General features: G+C 38.9%; 1 protein-coding gene across 2 annotated transcripts in view; it reads right to left on the bottom strand.

Annotated features, from left to right (window-relative positions):
- CFAP70 (cilia and flagella associated protein 70) overlaps positions 1-21960 on the bottom strand; it is an 85980-nt gene extending 64020 nt beyond the window's left edge. The window contains exons 1-5 of one of the 2 annotated variants that reach the window (XM_007454658.1): positions 21845-21960; positions 20486-20672; positions 4995-5093; positions 4746-4825; positions 3366-3545 (exon numbers count right to left, since the gene is read on the bottom strand). In XM_007454658.1, coding sequence (XP_007454720.1) covers positions 3366-3545; positions 4746-4825; positions 4995-5093; positions 20486-20672; positions 21845-21907 — 609 coding nt within the window. In that variant the 5' untranslated portion in view covers positions 21908-21960. The remainder of the gene's footprint in view (positions 1-3365; positions 3546-4745; positions 4826-4994; positions 5094-20485; positions 20673-21844) is intronic. The other variant, XM_007454659.1, reaches the window with a different exon arrangement.
- Positions 21961-23089: the final 1129 nt, after the last annotated feature.

Raw genomic sequence — 23089 nt, 5'->3', positions numbered from 1 at the left:
TGCGGAGCACAGGCTCTGGACGCGCAGGCTCAGCGGCCAAGGCTCACGGGCCCAGCCACTCCACGGCATGTGGGATCTTCCCGGACCGGGGCACGAACCTGTGTCCCCTGCAACAGCAGGCGGACTCTCAACCACTGCGCCACCAGGGAAGCCCCTGGACATGTATTTTGTCCAGTGGAGATATAATTAATCATTGCACTATGGCTGATAAGTTTTAAATTATTAGCAAATATATTTCAAGATTCCTAGTTGCTTGTATATATGGGTCATTTGTTCAGATTCTCCTTTTTTTAAAATATTTCTTTATTTGGCTGGGCTGGGTCTTAGTTGCAGCATGTGGGATCTTCATTGTGGCATGTGGGATCTTTAGTTGTGGCATGAAAACTCTTAGTTGCCACATGTGGGATCTACTTTCCTGACCAGGAATAGAATCTGGGTCCCCTGCACTGGGAGCACAGAGTCTTAGCCACTGGACCACCAGGGAAGTCCCCAGATTCTCCTCTGAACTGGTTTAAACCCTTTATGTCATTTTATATTTATATGAGAGTCATGATGTACCTTTTTAAAAATTATCTTTTAAAAAACAAATCTGACAAAGGGCTAAAAATATAGGCATTTTCATATCTGTAACTTATCTAAAATATACTTGCAATAGAAAATTGATAAAGTTATAAACAGACAATTTATAGAAAGGGAAATTCAAAATTTTACATGCTAAAAATCATTAATAATAAATGAAATGCACATTAAAACAATGAGATACCATTTTAAACTGTAGATTGGCAAAGTCAAAGTCTGAAAATATTGTGTTGACAGCATTGTGAAGAGAATGGTATTCTTATACATAGTTGATGGAAGTGTAAATTTGTACAACTATGGAAAGCAATTTTGTAGTCTCTTATAAAAAGTAAAATTGGCATAACCTGTAACTCAACTATTCTAGTTCTTTGGGTTAAGTTTTAAAACTTCTGTGAAGGAGGGGCATTTCTAGAATAGCAGAGTAAGAATCTTTGAAAATTTGCTCCTCAAAAAAAAAAAAAAAAAAAAAAACCAATGCCAGCAAAAATTGTCAAAATTAAGGATGCAGAGACTACTCAGGGCTTCCCTGGTGGTGCAGCAGTTAATAATCTGCCTGCCGATGCAGGGGACACAAGTTAGAGCCCTGGTCTGGGAAGATCCCACATGCCGCAGAGCAACTAAGCCCGTGTGCCACAACTACTGAGCCTGAGCTCTAGAGACCATAAGCCACAACTACTGAGCCCACGTGCCACAACTACTGAGTCCACGTGCCACAACTACTGTGCCCACATGCCACAATACTGAAGCCTGCACACCTAGAGCCCATGCTCGCAACAAGAGAAGCCACCACAATGAGAAGCTCGCTCACCGCAATGAACAGTAGCCCCCATTCACTCCAACTAGAGAAAGCCCACGTGCAGCAACAAAGACCCAATGCAGCCAAAAATAAATAAATAAAATAAATAAATTTATTTTAAAAAAAAGACCATTCAATAGGGACAGGACAGTCTTTCCAACAAATGGTGCTAAGCAGGTGCTAGTTATTCACGTGCAAAAGAATGAAGTTGGTTCTTACCTAACACCATATACAAAAATTAACTTAAAATGGATCAAAGGCCTAAACATAAGAGCTAAAACTATAAACTCTTACCAACACAGGGGGAAAAGCCTTGTGACATCAGATTTGGCAATGATTTCTTGGTTACAACAACAAAAGAAAAAAATGGACAAATTGAACTTCATCAGAATTTAAAATTTTGGGGTATCAAAAGACACTAACCAGGGACTTCCCTAGTGGTCCAGTGGCTAAGACTCCATGCTCCCAATGCAGGGGGCCGGGATTCGATCCCTGGTCAGGGAACTAGATTCCGCATGCTGCAACTATAGATCCCACATGCCACAACTAAAAGATCTCACATGCGGCAACCTAACGAAGAATTTATATGCCGCAACTAAGATGTGGCACGGCCAAATAAATAAATAAATAAATTATTTTTAAAAAGACACTAACCTTGGGCTTCCCTGGTGGCGCAGTGGTTGAGAGTCCACCTGCCGATGCAGGGGACACGGGTTCGTGCCCCGGTCCGGGAAGATCCCACATGCCGCGGAGTAGCTGGGCCTGTGCGCCATGGCCTCTGAGCCTGCGCGTCCGGAGCCTGTGCTCCACAACGGGAGAGGCCACAACAGTGAGAGGCCCGCGTACCACACACACACAGAAAAAGACACTAACCAGAGTAAAAACGGCAACCAATAGAATGGGAGAAAATATTTGCAAATCACATATCTAATAAGGGAGTAATAGCTAAAATATATAGAGAAGTCCTTAAACTCCAACAACAAAATGACAAACAACCCAATTCAGAAATGAGCGAAGGACTTTAATAGACATTTCCCCAAAGAAGATATACAAATGGCCAATAAGCACATGAAAAGATGCTCAACATCATTAGTCACTAGGGGAATGCAAATCAAAAACACAAGGAGATGCTACTTCACATCTATTAGGATAGCTATTATCAAAAAACAGAAAATAACAAGTGTTGGTAAATGTGGAGAAATTGGAACCCTTGTGCACTGCAGGTGGGAATGTTAAATGGTGAAGGAGAATTGGCGATTTCTATACGAAAAATGTAAAATGGCAATAAAGCAGGTAAGAGTATTAACTAATTACATTTTTTTAGCAAGCAATTTGGAAATCTCAAGAGCCTCAAAAGACCCATACATAAGCATTCTATAGAAATCTGGACTAAGAAAATAACCTGGAATTAAAAGAAAGTTTTGTATAATAAAGTACATTATATAAAATCTACAAAATATACGCATAAAAGTAATCTGTGTAGAAATACTACATCCAGGGCTTCCCTGGTGGTGCAGTGGTTGAGAGTCCGCCTGCCGATGCAGGAGACACAGGTTCGTGTCCCAGTCCGGGAAGATCCCACGTGCCGTGGAGCGGCTGGGCCCGTGAGCCGTGGCCGCTGGGGCTGCGCATCTGGAGCCTGTGCTCCGCAATGGGAGGGGCCACAACAGTGAGAGGCCGGCGTACCGCAAAAAAAAAAAGAAATACTACATCCAAAAATTGTCAGATTTTAAATGTTTTATATATTTTCCATCATAAATATGTATTTATTGATATAAATTATATGTAGTATATATATACACATGTATATAACATGTAAACTATAAATATTAACATGCATGTATTAAACAGAAATAAACTTTATTTTTTTGAGGCTAAAATAAATCTCAGCCATTAACAGAGCCTGCTTTGAATGAAATCTTAGAAGGTGAGGAAGAGATGACCATATGAGTGTTTAAATCTCTATAAATATCTTGCTGTAAGTCTTTACCTCTCCAGCTGATGGAACTTGCAGACCAACCATGAAGTTCTGCAGCAGCCCCATTGGAATGAAGGATTCAGGCACAGAGTAGGCAGCCTCCAATGTGACCTTCAGGAGATTGCCTCCTGAGATCTGGGCTGCGGTCAATAAGGGCTCCGCCACAAATACTTTAACTTCAAGACTGCACTGCTGTAAAAGAATAAAATTACGCAGACATTTGAAAATGCCAGAGGCCTCCCTTTTTTCACATAATCTCATTTGAACCTCACATCATTGCTCAAGGTAAGAAGGTCAGGTTTAATTATTTCCATACAGAGGATTCAAATAGCATTTTTTAGGTCCCATGAGTTAGAGATAAGCCAAGAAGAGAACCTTATCCCTAAGCTAGAGCCCTTCCCTTCTCTTCTTCTATAAGATCTAAGGGAAATCAACAGTACATAGACTGGGACACTGGACCAAGGAAGGCAGATTGAGCCCAGATATCTACCTCTTTCCAGCACAAATCACATGGAATGACAGAAGGATATTAAATGATTATCTTTATATCCAATAAAACAATAATGCTACAATAGCCCTGGAAACCAAGAAATGCCAACACTGGACCACACATTTTTAGGAATCATTGAAAGACAGAAAGCAAATTAAATCAGATCTACCAAAAGCACCTAGAAGAAACCAATCACATCCTAAAATAAAAGAAGGAGAGAATCACAGCAGATGTAGGAGTGGACTGTGGCAGCTCGAAGGTCAGAATCAACAAGAATCAGGAAGGGGCTTACATCAACGGTTAAGTGAGGAACTGCATTCAGAATAGTTGGGGCAGTTGGGCCTTACTTGTGCAAAACTGAAGACAGCTGTGGTATCTGCTGAGAATGAGTGTACTTGCACAAGAGTGGCAAAAGCAGTGCCCCAAGAAGCTACTGATCCCAGGAGGAACTGGGAAACAAAGTCCAGAACACAAACCAGTAACACAGCCTACCAATTCATGCTTTCCCTCCTCCAATGACCAGAAGCAGGCTACCATGCCAGAAAGTGTGTTAGATGCATTCATATACTATTTAATTTAATTCAACAGGTCATAGTTAAAGAGGCATTTCCATGGTTAAGCCTTCCCTGCATCTACCCCTGGGCAAAGTAACAGATACCTACTCTGTGTCCATATGCTCCAACCCACCATTTAATCACACTGGTCATAACCTCTGATGTGTAGATTATGAACTCCTAAAGTAGGAGTCTGCCTTATTCATCTTTGTTTCCCAGAACCTAGCACTATGTGTGCTTGTGAAAAGAAGGTGCCTGATGAATTGGACTCAACTAAATTTAACCTTAAGAGCAGACAGGGTTGACTGAATATCAGGCTGATATGTTAAGAGTTAAAACTCTGATTACCTTAACACCTGATCGAAGAGGTTCCAAGGGCGAGCCTGGCACAGGGTGCAATGGGACCATCGTTTCAAACAAACTCTCTCCTGTGAAAAGAAGGCCAAGTCAAGCCAAAGAAGGAAGGGTTAGGCAGAAATAACTGTGCTCATCTTTCAGTGAATCCCTCAAACTCACTAAGGCTGATTTTTGCCCTTCTCTGGAACTAAGTTTTATGAGCTTTGTTATTTCTGCTTTTGAGCAAATCATACATCTGACCTTCCAGTAAAGGAAGAAGGTCCACCACGGCTTGACCAAGAATCATGGTCTTCTCCTCTTTCTGTTTCTTTTCCTTTGGTAAAACTTCAGTCATCGTTACTAGAAAAATCAAAACAAAGAAAATGAGAACATGTCTAGCTCACACATCAGATAACCAAGGTGCAACAAAAACATTGTCAGAGAAATTCAAGTTAAGAGAAATGAACTTGAAACTCGAGAAGGCACCATTATTAGTGACTTCCAGTGGAAGATACAGGACCTCCTCAGTGACTTATTAATCTTTTTGCACGCAGATTATTTTTTAAAAGGATTTTTACATCATAATCATGTACACACATATGTATAAACTTACTGATACATATGATTATAACAAAGTTTCATGTAATATTCATCCTTAGCTCAAAATCCTTAGGTACTTTCTATTCCATTTCATGTATAAGAAATTACTGGTCATGACTCCCTCAATCAATTTTAGGAAAGACTAAAAATCACCATCTGGGACTTCCCTGGTGGCACAGTGGTTAAGAATCTGCATGCCAATGCAGGGGACACGGGTTCGAGCTCTGGTCCAGGAAGATCCCATACGCCGCGGAGCAACTAAGCCCATGTGCCACAACCACTGAGCCTGCACTCTAGAGCCTGTGAGCCACAACTGAGCCCACATGACACAACTACTGAAGCCTGAGAGCCTAGAGCCTGTGCTCTCCAACAAGAGAAGCCACCACAACACAAAGCCCGTGCACCACAACTAAGAGTAGCCTCCACTCGTCACAACTAGAGAAAGCCCACGTGCAGCAATGAAGACTTAGCGCAGCCAAAAATAAATAAATAAATTTTAAAAATAAAATAAAATAAAGAAGGAACCTGAAAGTCCTTTTTTGAAAAAATATTTATTTATTTATTTATTTGGAGGCATTGGGTCTTCGTTGCGGCACGCAATATCTTCGTTGTGGCGTGGGGGCTTCTCTCTAGCTGTGGCACATGGTCTCTAGAGTGTGTGGACTCAGTTGTTGCAGTCCACGGGCTTAGCTGCCCCGTGGCATGTGGGATCTTAGTTCCCAACCAGGGATTGAACCCATGTCCCCTGCATTGGAAGGATTCTTAACCACTGGACCACCAGGGAAGTCCCCAGTCCCTATGTTTATTTGTTTTAATTCCATGATTTCTTATGGTACATACTTACATGGTTTAACTTTGTACACATTTTTATCCACCTAGAATTTATTTTGGTGTAATTCTGAGATATTAGTTACATCTTTTTCCAGAGAGCTACCCAGGTGTCCTTACGCCATTGATTACATAGACCATCTTTTTCCCTACTGATGTGAAATGTCATCTTAATCAGATGCTAACTTACCAGAAGTACTGGTGATGATCTCTGGACCTGCTAGTCTGTCCTAATAATCTGTAAGTCTCTGTATGCACAAACACCTCATTGTTTTATTATGGTCTTACACTATGTTTTACTGTCATGTAGGATTAATAATCCCTCATTAACTTTTTCAGAAATTCCTGATTATTCTTACTTTAAAAACTTTTTTCTGGGGACTTCCCTGGTGGTGCAGTGGTTAAGAATCCTCCTGCCAATGCAGGGGACATGGGTTCGATCCCTGGTCTGGGAAGATACCACATGCCACGGAGCAACGAAGCCCGTGTGCCACAACTACTGAGCCTGCGCTCTAGAGCCCGTGTGCCACAACTACTGAAACCCATTTGCCTAGAGCCTGTGTCCCACAACAAGAGAAGCCACTGCAATGAGAAGGACGCGCACCGCAGCAAAGAGCAGCCCCCGCTCACAGCAACTAGAGAAAGCCCATGTGCAGCAATGAGAACCCAATGCAGCCCAAAATAAATAAATAAAATATAAATTAAAAAAAAACTTTTCTGGTAAGCATTCTATAATTAAAAAAATAATGTTGGCAGATTTATAGAGATCATGTTAAACTTATAAACTGAGGGAGAATGACATCTTTGTTATGTTGAGCATTCCTGTTTAACATGGTATGCCTTTCCTTTTGTTCCACCTCATACCTCTCAACAGCATTTTCTTTGAATGCTTGAATCAGGATCCAAATAAGGTCCACACATTGTGATTAGCTGGTGTCTCTTAAGTCTCCTTCACTCTATTGATGTGTCTTCCATTTCTTTAGGTTTTCTAAGTTGTCCATTTTATCAAAGTTTTCATGAGTAATGGCAGAATATTCTTTTTTATGTCTTTTTAAAATTGTTTTAAAATACACATTACATAAAGTTGATCATCCTAACCATTTTTAAGTATCAGTCCAGTGGTATTAAGTATATTCACATTTTTGTGCCACCATCACAGCTATCCATCTCCATAACTCTTTTCACCTTCTAAAATAGAAACGTTATACCTGTTCAATAATAACTCCCCATTTTCCCCTCCCCCTGGAAATCACCAGGATACTTTCTCTCCCTATGCATTTGACTACTCTAGGTACCTCATATAAGTGAAATCATACAGTACTTGTCTTTTCATGACTGGCTTATTTCACTTAACATAATGTTCTCAAAGTTCATCCATGGTATAGCATATGTCACACTTTCCTTCCTTTTATGGCTGAACAATATTCTACTGTACGTATATACCACATTTTGCTTATCCATTCATCTGTCTGTCAAATGGACACGTGGACTGCTTCCACATTTTACCTTTTGTGAATAATGCTCCTATGAACATAAGTGTACATATATCTCTTTGAGACCCTTTCAATTCTTTTGTATATATTGCCAGAAGTGAAATCGTTGGATCATACGGTCATTCTATTCTTAATTTTTTGAGGAACCACCAGTTCCTACAGTAACCATACCATTTTACAGTCCCACCAAAAGTACACAATGGTTCTGATGTGTCTACATCCTTGCCAACACTTGTTTTCTGTCTCTTTGACAGAAGTCATCTTAATGGGTATGAGATTGTATCTCGTATTTTTGGTTAGCATTTCCCTAAGTAGTGATGTTGACTATTTTTTCATGTGTTTACTGGCCATTTGTAGATCATCTTTGGAAAAAAGTCTATTCAAATCCTTTTCCCATTTTTGAATTAGGTTGTTTGGGGTATTTTTGGTATTGAATTTTAGGAGTTCTCTATGTAGTCTGGATATTAACCCCCTATCAGATATATGATTTGTAAATATTTTCTCACATTCTGTGGGTTGCTTTTTACTCTATGGATAGTGTCTTTGGATGCCCCAAAGTTTTAAATTTTGATGAAGTTCAATTTGTCCATTTTTTTCTTTTGTTACCTGTGCCTTTGCTATCCTATCCAAGAGTCACTGAGAAATCTAATATGATGAAGTTTTGACCTATGTTTTTTTCTAAGTGCTTTATTGTTTTAGAACTTACATTTAGGTCCTTGATCCATTTTTGCATTAAGTTTTGAATGTGGTGTTAGGTAAGAGTCCAACTTCATTCTTTTGCATGTGGATATCCAGTTTTCCTAGCACTACTAGTTGAAAAGACTTACCCTCCCTATTGAATGGTCTTGGCATCCTTGTCAAAAATCATTTGACCATATATGTTAGGGTTTATTCCTCAGCTCTCTATTCTATTCCACTGTTCTGTATGTCTCTGTTTCTGTCAATATCACCCTGTTTTGATTACTGTAGCTTTGTAGTAGGTTTTGAAAACAAAGTATGAGACCCCCAACTTTGTTCTTTTTTAAGACTGTTTTGGATATTTGGGGTCTCTTAAGATTTCACACGAATTATAGAAAGGTTTTTTTATTTCTGCAAAAAAATGTCTTTGGAATTTTTATAGGGATTGCACTGAATCTGCAGATCACTTGGAGAAGTACTAACATTTTAACAATATTAAATCTTCTGAACCATGAACATGTGATATGTTTCAATTTATCTGTGTCATCTTTAATTTCCTTCAGCAATGTTTTGTAGTTTTATATTTATGTAGATATATCTTTCTCTATTCTTTTACTTTTTACCTTACCATATGGTTATATTTTGAGTTTCTTGTATATAGTGTATTTCTTTATCAAATTTGTAATCTCTGTGTCTTGATATATTTAATGTAATTATTAATATATTAGGGCTTAAGTCTGCTGGGTTTTGTTTGCCCCTCTTTTTCATTTCTCTTTTTCTTTTCTCAGCCTTTCTCTGGATTACCTGAGCATTCTTTAGAATTCCATTTTTATTTATCTATAATACGTTTGAATATATCTCTTTGTATAGATGTTTTAGTCATTGCTATAGGTATTGCATTATATATATACTATTTATTACAATCTACTGATGTCATCATTTCACTAGTTTAAATGAAGTATAGAAACCTTATCTCCCTTTATGTCTCCTTGCCCTCCCTGTTTATAAATGCCAAAAATACTTTCTCAATATACAGAACCACATCAGATAGTGTTATACTTTGTTTCAAGTGTCAAACACAATTTAGAAAACTCAAGGAGAAGGAAAGCTTATTTTATCTGTCCAAATTTTTGCTTACCATATTCTTTCTTCTTTCCTGATGTTTCTAGGTTCTTTCTTTTATCATTCCCTTTCTGTTCAGAGAACTTCCTTCAACCATTCTTTTAGGGTAGGTCTTCTGGTGACAAATTCTTAGTTTTCTTTCATTTGAGAATATCTTGATTTCCACTTCATATCTTTTATTTAGGTATTTGATTCTAGGTGAGCAGTTCTTTTACCACTTTGTAAATATTGTTCCATTTCCTTTGGGCTTCCATGTTTTCTGATGAGAAACTGATACCATTGTAGTTGTTTTCCCCTGCTTTCAATTTTTTTTTTCTGTGTCTTCAGTTTTCAGAAGTTTTACTATGGTGTTCCTTAGTACAGATTTCTTTTGGGTTTATCCTGTTGGGACTTTGCTCAGCTTCCTGAATCTGTAGGTTTATGTCTCTAGCCAAATTTGGGGAGTTTTCAGGCTTAACTCCTCTGAATACTTTTCCAGCCTCACTCTCTTTCTTCTCTCCTTCTGATACTCCAATAACACTGTTAAATCTTTTGGCATAGTCCCACAGGACCCTGAAGTTCTGTTCATATTCTTTTAGTCTATTTCTTCTACATTACTCAGATTGAGTAATTTCTATTGTTCTATCTTCCAGTTCACTAATCCTTTCCTCTTTTTCCTCCATTCTGCTGTTGAGCCCATTCACTGAGCTTTTCATAGCAGTTAATGTATTTTTCAGTTCTAAAATTTCTACTAGATTCTTCTTTATATCTTCTATTTCTTACTGAGACTTTCTATTTCCCCTATGAGTCTATCTATTGTTTTTTCATTTGTTTCCAACATGTTTACAATTGCTCACTGAAGCATTTTTATCATGGCTTCTTTAAAATCTTTGTCTAATAATTCTAACATATCTATCATCTTGGTGTTACCATCTACTGATTATTTGTTTAATTCCGTTTGAGATATTCCAGTTCTTAGTATAATGAGTGATTTTCAAATGAAACCTGAAATTTTTATATTATGCTATGAAACTCTGAATCATACTTAAACCTTCTTTTTTGCTGGCATTTTTTGATACCGCTCCTACACAGGAAGGGGAGAGGCAATGCCTCATTATTTTCAGGTGGAGACAGAAGTCTAGGTTCCCCACTCAATCTCCATTAATACCTGAGTGGGGCAGCTCCTCCATACTTCTGAGGGGAAATGGGGGTTCTGATTCCTTACTTGTTCTCTACTGATACTACAGTGGGTGTAGATGCATTACCACTAGGTGATGGTGAGTTTTGATTTTACACTAGACCCCATTTGACACACGGCAGTGGGGAGTGGAGGAGCACCTCGTTACTGCCAGATTGGGGCAGAAGCCCTGGCTCCCCATGTGGTCTCCATTAAAACCACATGTTGAGGGAATTCCTTGGCAGTCCAGTGGTTAGGACTTGGTGCTTTCACTGCCTGGGCACAGGTTCAATCCCCGGTCAGGGAACTAAGATCCCACAAGTTGCGTGGCATGGCCAAAGGGAAAAAAACAAAAAACAAAAAACACATGTTGAGAGAGGGGGGTCATTACCATAGAGCACAAAAGTCCTGGCTTCCTACTTGGTCTTCTCTGACACCACTCAAGTAGGGTGTTGAGGCATGTTATTTCAGCTTTGTGCATGTGTAAGCCTAGGTTCCCCACTTGGCTTGGGTGTGGGTAGGGCCATAGTTTTTTTTTCTGGGCATTTGACTGGAGTAGAGCAGTTTCTGTCTAAATGTTTTCTGTCATGCTAGGCTGCCCCCTTTCCTGGTCTTTTGATTAGAGAGAGCAGACTTTTGTTGTTGGTTGGTTGGTTTGATCTGTACCCATTTTTGTTTCCAGGTTGCTGGCTTCTTCAGCATACAGTTTGGGATAGATGAGGCAAAAAGAAAACCCAAGGAACTCATACTGTCTTTCCTCAAGTCTCATTTCTTTCTTCTCTCTACCTTTCAGAGTCTGTTATATAAATAATGTCCAGGGTTTATAGTTCTGAGAGGAAGAGAGGAAAGTATATCTAGTCCATCGTCTTGGAGGCAGAGTTCTGTTTAAAATTCTTCTTGATGGGCTTCCCTGGTGGTGCAGTGGTTGAGAGTCTGCCTGCCAATGCAGGGGACATGGGTTCGTGCCCTGGTCTGGGAAGATCCCACATGCCCCGGAGCAGCTAGACCCGTGAGCCATGGCCACTGAGCCTGCACGTCTGGAGCCTGTGCTCAGCAATGGGAGAGGTCACAACAGTGAGAGGCCCGCGTACAGCAAAAAAAAAAAAAATTCTTCTTGATTTCTAATGACTGTACTTAAGATTATAAATGTATCTCTAAGCACTATGTCAGCTATATCCCACAGTTTTGGTATTTGGTGTTTTACTGTTGACTTGATTCTAACTGCTTTGCAGTTTTTATTATGATTTCTTCTTTGTCTCATGAATTATTCATAATTTTTGCTATATTTTTGTTATTTCTTATTTTTTTGACCGTTGTATTTTGGTCAGAAAGCTTTGTCTGATTCTTTGGTATGTGGCAGGACTTGCTTTGTGGCCTGGTAAGTGGCCAGCTTTTATTATACAAATGTTCCTTGCATGTTTTAAGAAAATACATATTATTTAATGATCAACATAACTCTATGATTACTAATTCTTAGGGAAAATTTTTTGTCTACCCAGCACCTAGACAGATATGATGGTGAGTGAACTTTTTTTCTAGTCCAATCTTTTTGAGAGTCTCGGCTTACGACAAGGTAGGTGGTCTCACTCTCAACTTCCCATCTACAGCAGCCCAAGTCTCTGTCTCTGTAAGAGCATTAAAATCCAAGCCCCGGGGTTTTAGAATACTGCCCTCTCCCCCCACAACACCACACACCAATGGCAGCTGTTCAAGAGTTCCAGGTTTCAGTTTCTGTTTTGTTTCTGGAACAAAGGAACTACCATTTCTTTCTCACAAGTTCAGTGACATGCTTAAAATAATGGTTCAGTGTTGCCTTTCCCATCCAGCATGCTAGGGAAGAAGGCAATTGAGAAACAACTCTTACTTGGGGTGACAGAGAAGCACAGAGGAAAGAAGAAAGAAGTAGAAGAGAGTGAGTGGGATAAAAGAGTGCACGTCAGATGGATGCCTCCGTGGTTGACTGATTCCCACCTATGCCAGAGCTAGGAATCACTGTTCTTGAACAGTGTTTCCCAGTAATCACCTGAGACATTTTTTTCCCAAGGTACAGCTACATAGGCTCTTCCCATGGCAATTGTGAATTTAGTTGTATGGGGTGGGACCCTGAAGATTACTTTCTCCCAGATTACTTTCTCTCAGGTGACTGTTATGGAAAGAAAGGTCTGGAAAGCGTTGCTCTAGAATACTGTATAGATTCTCAGGTCCACCTCTCCGGGTTTGGGATCTTGGAATCTGTGGGTTTTCGCAGGCACCTTAGGAGATGTGCCACTAAAAAATAACAAAAACAAAAAATAACAAGTATGGGTCATCAATCAGATCAAGATTGCAGAGGAATAGGATGGGGAGCTCACCTTCTGCCACAAATACATCAAAAATACATCTACATGTGAAATGATTCTCACAGAACATCTACTGAATGCTGACAGAAGACCTCAGACTTCCAAAAGGGCAAGAAAATCTCCACATAGCTTGGAGAACAAAAGAAAAGAGAAAAAAAAGAGAGAAAGGAATCAGGATGGGACCAGCGCCCCCAGGAGGGAGCTGTGAAAGAGGAAAAGTTTCCACACACTGGGAAGTCACCTCACTGGCGGGGAGATCAGCCAGAACAGAGGGGGAGCTTTAGAGCCTCAGAGGAGAGTGCAGCAACCGATTTGCAGAGGGCAAAGCAGAGAGAAACCTGCACAGATGGTTGGTGTCACCACCCGGCACTCGCCAGCCTGATACGCTTGTCCACTGAGGTGAGCGGGGCTGGGTGCTGAGGCTCAGGCTTTGGAGGTCAGACCAGGGGAGAGGACTGGGGTTAGCTGCGTGCAGACAGCCTGAGGGGGCTAGGGTGTGCTGTCCCTCAATCAAGGGAGTACAGGAAGAAGCCTGGGCCCACGAGAGAGGCAAGACGCCATTGTTGGGGGTGCGAGAAGAGAGAGGCGGGACCTCCATAGGAGTTTCTTTCTTCACACACACTCTCAGGTGGCAGGGCACTGCCTACCTGAGCTCCAGGGGCAGGTATGAGCCGCCACTGCCATCTCGGACTCCAGAGGTGGGCGCAGACTGCTGCCACTACCAAGGGTCCCACAACTGGGCATCAACCGCTGCCTTCCTGGGAGTGTGCTCGGGCTGCGCACCCGCACACCCACTATCAAGGGGATAACGGTCAGCACAAACTGTGGAAAGAGACAGCAAGCATCCAAACCAAAAACAGCCCTCGCGCCAAAAATATATTTAACCTACACAAGCTAAGCAGGGACCTTCCCACATATAAATAGCCCTCCAAGACGAGAGTAGATAACCATTTCTCCTAAACTCACAGAGTAAGAGAAATATAAGCAAAATGAAGAAGCAGTTAAACTGCTTCTTTGACTCCCAGTTAAAAGACCAAGAGAATTCCCCAGAAGGAACAAACAAGGAAACAGACCTCTTCAGTCTAATAGACACCGAGTTCAAAAAGGTAATGAAAATACTGAAAGTATTAAGAAAGGCTATTGGCAGAAATGCAGATTACGATAAAAAGGAACTAGAAACTACGAGGAGGAGCCAAGAAATATTAGAAAATTCATTTGCCAAGACAAAAGCTGAGCTAAAGGCAATGAATAGCAGAATGAATAATGCAGAAGAAAGAATAAGGGATCTGGAAGATAGAATAATGGAAATTACCCAATCAAAACAGCAGAGAGAAAACCAAATGAAAAAAAAAAAAAAAGGAAGCAATATAAGAGACCTATGGGATAATATAAAGAATGCCTATCTATGCATAATAGGTATTCCAGAAGGAGAAGAAAGAGAAAAGGGTATTGAAAATGTATTTGAAGAAATTATGGCTGAAAAAATCCCAAATCTAAAGAAGGAAACAGATATCTAGGTACAAGAAGCGCAGAGGGTCCGAAACAAGATGAACCCAAACCGACCTACACCAAGACATAGTCTAATAAAAATGGCAAAAGTTAAAGATAAAGAAGCATTCTAAAGGCAGCAAGAGAAAAACAAATAGTTAATTACAAGGGAACTCCCATAAGGCTATCAGCTGATTTCTCTACAGAAACGCTGCAGGTCAGAAGAGAGTGGCAAAATATATTCAAAGTTTTGAAAGGGAAAAATCTGCAACCCAGAATACTCTACCGAGCAAGATTATCATTCAGAATAGGAGGGGAAATAAAGAATTTCTCAGACAAGCAAAAACTAAAAGAATACAGCAATACTAAACCTATCCTAAAAGAAATATTGAAAGGTCTTCTCTAAATAGAAAAGAAACAAGAAGATATAGGAAGGAGGAAATCACAGTTTACAGTTGAAAAGTAAATCACTTAAATTAGTCAGTATACAGATCAAAAAGAAAAAAAAAACCTATTTGTGAAAGTGATGATAAACACAAGGAACAGAAAAAGGATAAACATGAAGATGTAAAAAAGGACATCAAAATCCTAAAACGTGGGAAAGGAGGGTAAGAAAATGTAGATTCTTTTTTTTTAGAATGTGTTTGAACCTATATGACTATCAGTCTAAAGCAAGCAAATATAGGAAGAGGTTACCATACTTGAAAAACAGGGCAACCACAAATCAAAAATATACAATAGATTACTAAACCCAAAAAGAAGAGAACACAAGCATAAAATAAAAGGAAATCATCAAACCACAAAAAGAAAAACAAAAAGAAAAAGAAAGGAACAAAAAAGAAACATAGAATCAACTGGAAAACAAGGTTTAAAATGGCAATAAAGGACTTCCCTGGTGGCACAGTGGTTAAGAATCCGCATGCCAATGCAGGGGACATGGGTTCGAGCCCTGGTCAGGAAGATCCCACATGCCGCGGAGCAACTAAGCCCATGCGCCACAACAGCTAAGCCTGTGTTCTAAAGCCTTTAAGCCACAACTACTGAGCCCACATGCCACCACTACTGAAGCCTGCACACCTAGAGCCTGTGCTCTGCAACAAGAGAAGGCACCGCCATGAGAAGCCTGCGCACTGCAACAGAGTAGCCCCCACTCGCTGCAACTAGAGAAAGCCTGTGCCCAGCAACGAAGACCCAATGCAGCCAAAAATAAATAAATAAATTTATTTTTTTTAATGGCAATAAATACATATGTATCAATAATTACCTTAAATGTCAATGGACTGAATGCTCCAATCAAAAGACAAAGAGTGGCAGACTGGATTAAAAAAACAAGAGCCTACAATATGCTGCCTACAAGAGACACACCTTAGGGCAAAGGACACACAGAGATTGAAAGTGAGGGGATGGAAAAAGATGTTTCAAGCAAACAGAAATTACAAGAAAGCGGGAGCTAAAATATTCATATCAAACAAAATAGATTTTAAAGGCCATAAAGAAAGATAAAGAAGGACATTATATAATGGTAAAAGGATGAATACAAGAAGAGGATTTTACACTCGTCAACATATATGCACCTAATCCATTCATGATAAAAACTCTTACCAAAGTAGGTATACAGGGAATATATCTCAACATCATAAAAGCCATTATGACAAACCCACAGCCAATATAATACTCAACAGTGAAAAGCTGAAAGACTTTCCATTAAAACTGGGAACAAGACAAGGATGCCCACTCTTACTACTTCTATTCAACATAGTATTGGAAGTCCTAGCCACAGCAATCAGACAAGAAAAATTGGAAGGGAAGAGGTAAAACTGTCCCTATATGCAGATGACATGATACTATATATAGATACTATATATAGAAAACCCTATATCTATACTATATATAGATACTATATATAGAAAACTCTAAGGACTCCACGCAAAAAATACTAGATCTAATAAATTCAGAAAAGCAGCAAGATACAAGATAAACATTCAGAAATCGGCTGCATTTCTTTACACTAACAATGAAATATCAGAAAGGGAATGTAAAAAAACAATACCTTTGGGAATTCCCTGGTGGTCCAGTGGTTAGGACTCCATGCTCTCACTACAGAGGGCCTGGTTTCAATCCATCCATGGTTGGGGAACTAAAATCCCACAAGCCGCTTTGTGCGGCCAAAAAAGAAAAAAAAAAAAGCCTTTTAAAATCGCACCAAAAAAAAAAAATACCTAGGAATAAACTGACCAAAGAGGTGAAAGACTTATATGCTGAGAACTATAAAACATTAATAGAGGAAATTAAAGATGATTCAAAGAAATAGATATCCCATGCTCTTGGACTGGAAGAATTAATAGTTAAAATGTCAATACTACCCAAAGCAATCTACAGATTTAATGCAATCCCTATCAAATTACCCATGACATTTTTCACAGAACTAGAACAAATGATCCAAAAATTTTTATGGAACCATAAAAGATCCAGAATTGCCAAAGCAATCCTAAGGAAAAAAAAAAGTAGGAGGCATAACTCTACCAGACTTCAGACAATACCACAAAGCTACAGCAACCAAAACAGCACAGTATTGGTACAAAAACAGACATACACATCAATGGAACAGAATAGAGAGCCCAGAAATAAACCCACACACCTATGGTCAATTAATCTTCGACAAAGGAGGCAAGAATATACAAAGGGAAAAAGACAGTCTCTTCAGCAAGTTGTGCTGGGAAAGTTAAGACAGCTGCATGTAAATCAATCAAGTTATAAGACATACTCACAGCAGCACAAAAATAAATTCAAAACGCCTTAAAGACTTAAACATAAGACATGACACCATAAAACTCCTAGAAGAAAGCACAGGCAAAACATTCTCTGACATAAATTGTACCAATGTTTTCTTTGGTCAGTCTCCCAAGGGAATAGAAATAAGAACAAAAATAAAGAAATGGGACCTAATCACCCTTACAAGCTTTTGCATAGCAAAGGAAACCATAAAAAAAAAAAAGAGAGAGACTTCCCTGGTGGTCCAGTGATTAAGAATCCACCTTCCAATGCAGGGGATGTGGGTTCAATCCCTGGTTGGGGAACTAAGATCCCACATGCTGTGGGGCAACTAAGCCCGTGTGTCGCAACTACTGAGCACACGAGCCACAATTAGAGAGAAGCCCGTGCACCACAACGGAAGAGCCTACATGCTGCAACGGAGATCCTGTGTACCGCAACTAAGACCCGACACAGCCAAAAGTTAAATAAATAAATATTGGGACTTCCCTGGTGGCACAGTGGTTAAGAATCCACCTGCCAATGCAGCGGATAAGGGTTCAAGCTCTGGTCTGGGAAGATCCCACATGCTGCGGAGCAACCAAGCTTGTGCGCCACAACTACTGAGCCTGCGCTCTAGAGCCCATGAGCCACAACTACTGAGCCCATGCACCTAGAGCCCATACTCTGCAACAAGAGAAGCCACAGCAATGAGAAGCCCGCGCACCACAACAGAGTAGCCCTCGCTCACCACAACTAGAGAAAGCCCATGCGCAGCAACAAAGACCCAACACAGCCAAAAATAAATAAATAAATAAAATAAATAAATAAATAAATAAATATTAACAAAAGAAAAAGAAAAAAGAAGAAAAGACTACCTACAGAATGGGAGAAAAGATTTGCAAATGATGCAACCAACAAGGGCTTAATCTCCAAAATATACAAACAGCTCATACAACTGAACAACAAAAAAACAAACAACCCAATAGAAAAATGGGCAGAAGACCTTAATAAACATTTCTCCAAAGACATACAGATGGTCAGTAGGCACATGAAAAGATGCTCAACATCACTAATTATTAGAGAAATACAAATCAAAACTACAATGAGGTACCACCTCACACCAGTCAAAATGGCCATTGTCAAAAGTCTACAAATAACAAATACTGGAGAGGGTGTGGAGAAAAGGGAACCCTCCCAAACTGTTGGTGGGAATGTAACTTGGTGCAGCCACTATGGAAAACAGTATGGAGATTCCTCATAAAACTAAAAATAGAACTACCATATGATCCAGCAATCCCACTCCTGGGCATATACCCGGACAAAACTATAATTCAAAAAGATACATGAGCCCCTATGTTAATAGCAGCACTATTCACAATAGCCAAGACATGGAAACAACCTAAATGTCCATCAACAGATGAATGGATAAAGAAGATGTGGTACATATATACAATGGAATACTTCTCAGACATAAAAAAGAATGAAATAATGCCATTTGCAGCAACATGGATGCAACCAGAGATTATCATACTAAGTAAAGTAAGTCAGAAAGAGAAAGACAAATACCATATGATATCACTTATATGTAGAATCTAAAATATGGCAGAAAAAAAGTAGATATATATATATGTATAACTGACTCACTTTGCTGTACAGCAGAAACTAACACAAAATTGTAAACCAACCATACTCCAATAAAATAATTTTTTTAATTAAAAAAAAGTCCTCATAAGTCAAAGTACTGTAAAGTATATCTTAATGTGAACATTCAAAATGACAATTCTAATTTAAACATATCTCAAGGTTACTAATGTTAATAATAAAAAGACAAAACAAAACAAAAATAACTAAATAAAATATGGCACAAATGAACCTATCTACAAAACAGAAACAGATTCACAGATGTAGAGAACAGACTTGTGCTTGCCAAGGAAGAGGGGTGAGGGACAGGGATGGACTGGGAGTTTAGGGTTAGTAGGTGCAAACTATCAGATTTAAAATGGATAAACAACAAGGTTCTACTGTATAGCACAGGGACTATATCCAATCCCCTGGGATAAACTGTAATGGAAAAGAATATTAAAAAAGAATGTATGTATGTGTATAACTGAGCCACTTTGCTGTACAGCAGAAATTAGCACAACATTGTAAATCAACTATACTTCAATAAAAAATAAATTAAATAAATAAATTTTTAAAAACCACACTACCAAAAAATAAAAAAGAGTATGGGTTAAAACAAACAAAAAAGACAGCCTAGAATACAGGTTTAGGAACAAAGTATTTCAGAGATAATATTATGTAGTTAGAAACTGTAAAAGTGTGAATACAGAAACTATCCATCTATCCATTCATTCATTCAACAAACATTTTTTGAGCCCCCTTCTATCCCAGATATTTCTAAGCACTAGAAATTCTGAAATAAATAAGATACAGCCTTGATTTCAAAAAATGTCTCCTCTAACAAGGGAGGCAAATTAATAATTGCTATACAGTTTGGTGAATATACAGAAGTACAGTTAGGGCTGCCAGGTAAAATACAAGATGCCAAATTAAATTTGAAGTTCAGATAAACAACAAATAATTTTTTAGTGTAAGTATGTCCCAAATTTTGTTTTTTGGTTGTTTTGTTTGTTTGTTTTGTTTTTTTCCCCTAAATCTGGCAACCTTAAATATAGGAATACAAAGGAAAAGTTCACAAATCAGCTTAGGAAACAAAGGCTGCAAGTTTCAGCTATGTCTATTCATTTACGCCCATGGATTGAATTGAGCATTATCTACATTCTTACTTGTTTGACTGTTAATAAGAATTGATTAGTTACTAAAAAGTTATTAAATAATATTTTTTAGGGAAATCAAAATGAGTTGTACACATGAATAGATCAAATTATCTATATATGATTGGTCTTGTTTCAAACTGGGGGCTGTTTTTTTCATAAAAGAGTATGTTTGCTTCCATGTTATTGCTTATTGTTCTTCAAAATTGTATAAATATTCTTTTTTTTGATCATATGTATGTTTTTATCAGCTACCGGAAAGAATAAAGTCAATTTGGAAAATTTAAAAAAAATTTTTTTTAAAGTTCAGTTATGTGTCAAAAGGTCTTCAATACAAACTGATTAAAATTAGTAGGTCATGGTGACAGCTGCCAGAACCAGGTGAGACTCAAAGTATACTGTGTTATTCCCAGATTAAAAAGGTAACGTGTGTTCATCTGTCCCTACAACAGCTACTAAATACCTCAGAATATCCTGATTACTCATATAATTAACATTTAGAATCCCAAGGACTTACAGAACACAGGTTTGTGGGCGAGGTCATGTAAAGTGACTCCTCCTTCAGGATTGAACTCAAAACTGCAAGTGAAGTTGTATTTTGCAGTTCCTTCTGGAGAAACAGCAATTTTTGCAGAGTCTCCCAGAACCACCTGATTGAATTCTGCACGGATAAAGGTAACTGGAGTATCTCCTTTAAAACCTTTCTGTTGACAGAAAAATACTTTACAATTATATTCAAAGAGAGAATTTTCCTACATATCTGGCAACCCATTTTGACTTTATATAGCATTTTGCACGTTTTCCTAACAAGCTATGTTACAAATACAAATGGGGGAAGTAGAAAGTCATTAAACAAATCTAGTTGTAGCTAAATGCAACATTCTATTTAAAGGCCGTTAAGTTGGAAGCTTTGAAAAATAACAGTAATTGTGTTTATATGATTATAAAAGCACATTGTGGAAGATGTGAAAAAGTGAGGAAAGCACATAGGAAAACAAATTACCTGTAATAATATATTTCCTAGTGTTTTGCTGTGTGTGTGTGTGTGTGTGTGTATATATATATATATATATATATATATATATATATATGCACACAAATTTATATATACATTTTTACATACACCCTTTAAAAGAAAGTAGAGGTCATTTATTACATCCTGTTTTGGAATAAGCTTTTTGACTTCATAGTACTGAATGAATTTTTTTTTTTTTTTGCAGTACAAGGGCCTCTCACTGTTGTGGCCTCTCCCGTTGCGGAGCACAGGCTCCGGAAACGCAGGCTCAGCGGCCATGGCTCACAGGCCCAGCTGCTCCGCGGCATGTGGGATCTTCCCAGACCGGGGCACGAACCCGTGTCCCCTGCATCGGCAGGCCGACTCTCAACTACTGCGCCACCAGAGAAGCCCCTGAATGAATATTTTGACGTTTCATTATTCTTGTAAATTTTAATAGTTATATCATATTGTAGTTTTATTATTTAAATTCATCAAATGAAATTAATCACGAGAAGTTCTGGAGGAATTCAGATCCTTTTCAGGAGAAAGGAACTGCTTGTCTAGGAAAATGAAAACCAACTGTTTCACCCTCATTAAATTTAGTATTCAAATTGCCAGGTATTTTACACACTAATATGACTTGCTGATTATAGACTAACAATAAGGAACACTGAGAAGGAAATGCCATTGCTATGTAAAGCCAGGAGGTTTGGTGGTACAGAATAATGCAAAACTCCATGCCTCCAGCTAATGTTCCCAATACATCTTCCCCAAGCCACAACTAGATGACTGACAGGGAGACCTGAGCCCAAAGACAAAAGTACGTTCAAGGAGAATGAATAAACAAAGGACTTCCAGGATTCCCAAAAATAACTTTACCAAGTCATATCCATCTGTCACAGTGATCTGCACAGGTCTGCCTGTTGATGACACCTGCTCCATATCAGCACCTGGGCAAAGTCTTTCTGGTCTTCTTTGATCTCTGTGAACATAATGAACGAAGCTGTCCCCTTATATACCATAGTTGCACAAGTATCCACATTACATCATAACCAATACCAGGGGAGAACCTAGAGAAATGCCCTAGTCCAGCACTGTTTTGTGCACTTTCCAACATTTGCTGCCAGATAGGCAGTGCCTTAGGGACCTGGTCACAAGGATGATTCTGCTGGTTAGTGCTAAAAAGATCCTTATACATGTAACTAACCCATTAAGCACAAATTATCACAAGGCAAAGAGGGTAGGAATGCCATCACCCCGCCTCCCATCCCCCACCTCCTTCAAAGTGTTTTTTGGTAGCTTTTTTTTCTTTGTGATGTGCAAAACTCCCCTCAAGCATTACTTAATCTCTCAGTTTTAGAAAAATATATTTTGATAACAAGAAAGAGGCAGCCCCACAGAATGTTAGTCCACTGGAAAAAGTCCTGACGTATGTCTTATTTAATCAAAGGTATTTTCAAATTATTTTACAACACTAAGGATACTACTTCAAAAATAAATTGGATATATGTTAAGGAAAAAAAAAAAGGTCATGTTTTCTGACTCAGTTCAAAGTGGAACTTAATGCAATTCAAATATTTACATCGGATATACTATGCTAAGTGTGTCTAGGACTGGTGGTAGAAAAAAGAAAGAGATATCTTGCTGTCTCCAAGCTTTATAAGTATTCTGCATCTTTCTAGAGACTCCCTCATTTTCCCTGTTACCTACAAGTCTCAGATCACTTGTTCAACGTTATGTCTCCAGGCTCATTCAGGGCCTAAGTGGCCCTGACAACTTTCTTATCAAGTTTACATTTGAAATGATCTTTTACATCAGTCTCCTTTCCTCTTCAATAGTAGCCTGTGAATTATGCCTTCACTAGCCTGACCCTGGACAAATGCCTAACTTCTCTGAGCCTCAGTCTCACCTTCTATAAAACAGATAACATAACTTCTGACCTGTTTCACATTTGTTGCGAATATCCACTAAAACAGTAAAACTGCTTAACCTATGAAGCACCGCACAAATGGTGTTATTAATAAGCACTACGTTTCTTGAATGCTTAATTACTTCTTTAGAGACAAGTAATCTACCATACATTTCTGCAGTCCCTGAGTGCCTAGCACCATGCCTTGCCCGCAA

The sequence above is a fragment of the Lipotes vexillifer genome, unplaced genomic scaffold, assembly GCF_000442215.2.
Source record: "Lipotes vexillifer unplaced genomic scaffold, Lipotes_vexillifer_v1.1 scaffold205, whole genome shotgun sequence".
Lineage (NCBI taxonomy): Eukaryota > Metazoa > Chordata > Mammalia > Artiodactyla > Lipotidae > Lipotes > Lipotes vexillifer.
The sequence above is the reverse complement of the archived record's forward strand: the minus strand, read 5'-3'. Positions and strand labels throughout refer to the sequence as shown.